This window comes from Ostrea edulis, chromosome 4 (genome assembly GCF_947568905.1).
Source record: "Ostrea edulis chromosome 4, xbOstEdul1.1, whole genome shotgun sequence".
NCBI classification, from domain to species: domain Eukaryota; kingdom Metazoa; phylum Mollusca; class Bivalvia; order Ostreida; family Ostreidae; genus Ostrea; species Ostrea edulis.
The window spans coordinates 18,515,136-18,520,839 of record NC_079167.1 but is presented as its reverse complement, the minus strand read 5'-3'; the positions used below and the strand labels follow the sequence as shown (position 1 = coordinate 18,520,839).

Below are 5,704 nucleotides of genomic sequence, written 5' to 3'. Positions count from 1 at the left end.
TCAATATGAATAGATAGCAAAATGATTTTTGAAATATGGTGAATTATATATTATTAAAACATCCATTGTTATTGCATCATTTATACATCTGCACATTTTAATTATTATTTCATAATTGTTTTATGTACATGTATAAGTAATGAATGTTTTTCTCACTCAGAACCTTTCTTCATTGGGAAGTGCAATGAACACATCTAAAGCTTGCCATGCAACGCCCAAAATGGGGAACAATTGCAACATTGATCGTGTGACCTCTCCAATATTAGAGAACTGTATCACTTCGCACAACAGCCATGACACACTACTGGAAACGGAGGAGCAGATACTGAATAATATAAGCTTAAACGAAAGTTGTGCTACATCGGAATCGGTCACAACTATCTGTTTACAAGACGAGGAGCTTTGTAAAGACAGTGTGTATAGAAGACCAAGGAAGATGTGTTTTTTGTCGCCTGATGCTGCCATGTCTCCCATCAGTCAAGTGTCTCCCATCAGTCCAGTGAGGCTTCACGGTGAGATATCTCCAAGGAGTCAGCAATTTGAAGATCAGGGTCACAATTCGTCACATGTTCACAGGGATTCAGAGTTAGTGTATGATGTGTCAAGTAGACCTAGACAAAAAGTGGCAGATTTCAGTGGGAGGGGGATAAAGGGACGTTATGAAGGTCTAAATGATGCAGTAGAGGGACGTTATGAAGGTCCAAGTGATGCAGTAGAGGGACGTTATGAAGGTCCAAGTGATGCAGTAGAGGGACGTTATAAAGGTAATGATGCAGAGAGTGTGGTGTCGAATTGGACTAAGTATTTACCTGTGGAGGATGAAGAAGACATAAATGATCTGAATTGTTCCTATGACCTTGATACCTCAATTAGAAAAATAAATCGTGAGTCACAAAGGTATACAAGTAGTGTTATGACATTTCACAAGACAGGCATTTATGACCAGGTGTCAGATTGGAATGGTTTCAGAAGCAATACAGGAAATACCTCTCAGCATGAGGTGCATGGTGAAGCTTGGGGCCTGGGATCGAGCACATCAGACATTAGAATAAAGCAAACACCTCAGCATGCAGCAAGGGACCCGGGAACAAGCACATCAGACAGAGGAAAGCAAACACCTCAGCATGCAGCAGGGGGCCCAGGAACAAGCACATTGGACATTAGAGGAAAGCAAACAACTCAGCATGCAGGAGGGGGCCCAGGAACAAGCATATTGGACATTAGAGGAAAGCAAACAACTGAGCATGCAGCAGGTGGCCCAGGAACAAGCATATTGGACATTAGAGGAAAGCAAACAAATCAGCACGAGGTGTACAATGCAGCAGGGGGCCCAGGAACAAGCACATTGAACATTAGAGAAAAGCAAACATTCGGTTTTAAAAATAATCTGCATTCTAACAACAGTGAATTATTGGAGAATGATGAAGGTAGTGATCAGAGGACTCTTTCTAAGAAAAATATGGATAGTTTTCATAGGGGCAAGATTACAAAAACATATATGGAGGATTGCTCTAGTTTAGATGTCATTCAAAAACCAAATTATACCTCACACCAACAGAATGAGAGAAAATCAGCCAATCAGTGTATAGAACTGACAAAATCAACCAATGAGTGTATAAATCTGACAAAATCAACCAATCAGTATATAGATCTGACAAAATCAACCAATCAGTGTGTAGGACTGTCCCCAGCCCTGGATGCTGTATGTCTGAGTTCCTCTCCAAGTCTGTACAATTCTCCAGACTTGAAATCTCAGAGACTTAATTCCCCTGTCAGGCGGTCCTTCCTGTCTGAGTCTCAATGTGATCAAATTAGTGACTCTGTCAGTCAGACAGTACCTCAGTGTGTGAATTCCCACAATAATACTAGAGTTAGTTCCCCTTCCAGTCAGAGAGTGCCAGAGACACAGATGAACATTCCAATAGGTTCTGTGGTATTGATCAGCAGTAAGGAGAGATTTAATCCACCGGAAATGAATCCCGCCTCTTCACCAAACATTCTCATTGGAACAAAGGTTTGGAAATCATGAAAATGAACATTTTAAATCATTAGTCATTATCTATACTGTTCTATGTCTGACCATTTTTGAAAAAAGTACCATCCAGCCAGGCAAATAACAAACACACTTAATATGTTGCAAAAATATGTCTATAAAACAACGTGATTAGTTGATACTTTTCAATTTAATTGATATCTTTAATCTGTGAAATGCCTCAAGATTGGAAGATCTGACATTGGTGCGTGCAGACACATAATAGGTTCTGAATAACAGGTGCTACCATGTAGTGTTTTTTTTTCTGTGGGTTCTAAAATTTTGCAGTTTTCTAGCTCGTAGGTATCATGGGTATACAAATAATTTTAGTGGAATATATTTTCCAGGACATGGGGACTACCAAAACATAAAAATTGAGAAGCAGTGTAGTGTTAAAATCTTATCTGCAAAACATTTCAGTCATCAGAAACAACTGCAATATTTAAAAAAAAACACAACATAAATCTATTTACCCCCCAAACTGCAGAGTGCTATATGTACCATTGACATAAAAACAGCTGCGATACGGAGTTATCTTTCGTACAAAAATACATTTGATGATTTCAGACATATATGGTTCAAATTTACCGTAGCTAATAAAAATTTGGTGGCATGATACCAAACCACTAAAATAAGTCAAAGTTATCATCCTGTGGGGGGGGGGGAAAACACCATTATACGGTATCAAAAATTAGTCATTTTCAGTAAAATGATTATGAAGTTAACTGAAGAAACGTGTCTAAGAAACGCATGTTAGTCTTTTTGTCAAAAATTACCCACTCATGGATGTAAAACAGAGAAATAACATAATGTTCTCATCAGCGACGTACATTTTGTGTAATTCACTTGTTCTTGACCTTAATGCATTGAAATGTCTGATTTTTTAGAGGAGTTTATGGGATGATCTTCAGTTTGCCAGTCTGGCTGAGGTAGAAAACAACCCCACCCCCGTTAGAAGGATTGTCATCCCTACTGTGTTCTCCTCACCACTACAGTACAAACAGGTTCTCACAGCCACACTTAAAGGTCAGTGCTCCCCTCACCACTACAGTACAAACAGGTTCTCACAGCCACACTTAAAGGTCAGTGCTCCTCACCACTACAGTATAAACAGGTTCTCATGGCCTCACTGAAAGGTCAGTGCTCCTCACCACTACAGTACAAACAGATTCTCACGGTCACACTTGAAGGTCAATGCTCCTCACCGCTACATTACAGACAGATTCTCACAGCCACGCTTAAAGGTCAGTGCTCCTCACCGCTACAGTACAAACAGGTTTTCATGGCCACGCTTAAAGGTCAGTGCTCCTCACCACTACATTGCACACAGATTCTCACAGCCACGCTTAAAGGTCAGTGCTTCTCACTGCTACAGTACAAACAGGTTCTCACGGCCACACTTAAAGGTCAGTGCTCCTCACCACTACATTACAGACGGATTCTCACAGCCACACTTGAAGGTCGGTGCTTCTCACTGCTACAGTACAAACAGGTTCTCACAGCCATGCTTAAAGGTCAGTGCTCCCCTCACCGCTACAGTACAAACAGGTTCTCATGGCCACACTTAAAGGTCAGTGCTCCTCACCGCTACAGTACAAACAGATTCTCACAGCCACACTTAAAGTTAGTGCTCCCTTCACTGCTACATTACAAACAAGTCCTCATGGCCATGCTTAAAGGTCAGTGGTCACATCCCAGCAATGTCTGATCAATTTAATGAATATCAACAGTTAAAGTTGTCTATTCTGAAACCTGTATAATCTATTGCACTGTGAAGCTCAACCCTGTTTGAAATTCTTTTTGTTTTTCATGAACTTTATACTGTGCAATCCTATAACCTTGTTTCACTATACTTTATTTCTCAGATTGAATTATAATTTGAATGATTTATGTTTACAGAACATTTGAATATTATACTGTTTGTTCTGGCCAAGCGGTACCACCAGGCCATGTCAAAGACAGACACTTCAAACCTCACTTTTCCAGGTACGAACAAGTGTGATTTAATGTTATGTGTTTCTGTAAATATGTGTACCATATATACTCGCATGTAAGTCAGTTTTTTGGGGAGTAAAAATTCAACCCTAAAGTCTGTGTCTGACTTGCGTGTATAGTAATGCAATGAAAATTTTCTTGTCGTGCAACTCACGACATCTGACAGAATTTTGAATGTGTTAATGATGGTTTAGTCAGTAGAAAATCAACAAAAGTTATAGCTTAAATAACAAGGTAAAAATAAGGAACAGTGATCAATCTTATAATTCCTATCGGGAATACAAATTCATCGGTAACAAATGACAATACCGAACGCTTCCTGTTATAATGTTAGGAATGAAATAAATCCAACTCATCTTCTATCTTATACGGTACATTTTACAAAGAATGAGCCCGATTTGTATAATTATTGTAAGGTGGTATTTTTTATTTTATGAATCAATGTATGGAAAAAGTGCAGTAAATATTCACTACCTGTTTAATTTTCAGTGCAGATGGGTTTTTGGTGTTGTAAAATTTACCTGTAATAATCATTTACAAAGGGGTGCATGCCATTAAACAAACATCAATCACAGTATGGTCCTTGTTCAACAATTATAGGGGTACACACAGTGCTATTGATAATTGATATCTATTACAATCAAATTATAGTAATTAATTGATTGCCTATTTATCATTTGACCTTACCAGACAAAGGCTTGGACATGGAGCACCGTATGATTAAAAAGGGGGAATGAGTATTTCATAATTATTTTTCTCTCTTAAATATCAAAGTTTTATGCGGTAAAACTAAAGTTCCAATCACCATGCCGAAAAGACAAAGATCAGCATACTGTTCAAACTTTAAGCTCAAAGTGGTGTCATATGCTGAGTAGCTGTACACCTGTGCTACAACCCTTAGATGTGTGTTTGAACAGCCGTTAAAAGTGAAAATACAACAATTCTGGACTGAGTGGAATGGAGAGAAGGAATACACAGCGGGAATCTGAGGAGACCCAACATCAGTGTAGTGCTTTGTTGGATTTCAGATGCCTGGGATTCAATCAATCCAGATGTAGTGTCATTAAGAAATGTGAAAACAGCAACAGCTTGGGCGGACAAGACGATGACGCACTCCTCAGTGAATTTTACATCCTCCATAAATGACGCAAGAGAAAATGGTAAGAGTGAGACCGAGGATTGTGATAGTAATGGTGATGCTTGTGATTATTACGATGATATTCCTCCAGCTGAACTACAGAGACATTTCCATAACAACAAAACAGGTGAACTGTTCTTTGTTTCCGTTAACTGACAGTAAGACTTCGAGTACTGAAGTTCTGTGTTGACTCTCTTCCATATTTGTATTTTTGCTTTATGAATATGTAGCTAGTTTATGTTTGGGGAAAAATAAGCATTGAAAAGGTTTTTTTTTATCTATGCAGTATATTTAAAACATGAGGTTAGCGTAAATAACGATCGAGATTGACGTTCAGAAAATGTATACAACAAAGAACACAACTCTTGCTAGAAAGTGGATATTAAGATTGCAGACAATTTGATAAAAAAAAATTCAGTCCGACTTATAAGAGGGTTAATGTTAAATTCTTAAAAAATTCTCCGAAAGGGGGTTACTGACTTACATGCGGGTCGACTTATATGCGAGTATATGTGGTATGTTATGTGTGATTTTATTTT

General features: G+C 38.5%; 1 protein-coding gene across 2 annotated transcripts in view; it reads left to right on the top strand.

Moving 5' to 3' along the window:
• Positions 1–44: 44 nt before the first annotated feature.
• LOC125668892 (protein ZGRF1-like) overlaps positions 45–5,704 on the top strand; it is a 38,327-nt gene continuing 32,667 nt past the window's right edge. For both annotated transcript variants that reach the window (XM_056161233.1, XM_048903330.2), the window contains exons 1-3: positions 45–2,014; positions 2,920–3,058; positions 3,932–4,018. In XM_056161233.1, the coding sequence (XP_056017208.1) occupies positions 140–2,014; positions 2,920–3,058; positions 3,932–4,018 (2,101 nt within the window). In that variant the 5' untranslated portion in view covers positions 45–139. The remainder of the gene's footprint in view (positions 2,015–2,919; positions 3,059–3,931; positions 4,019–5,704) is intronic.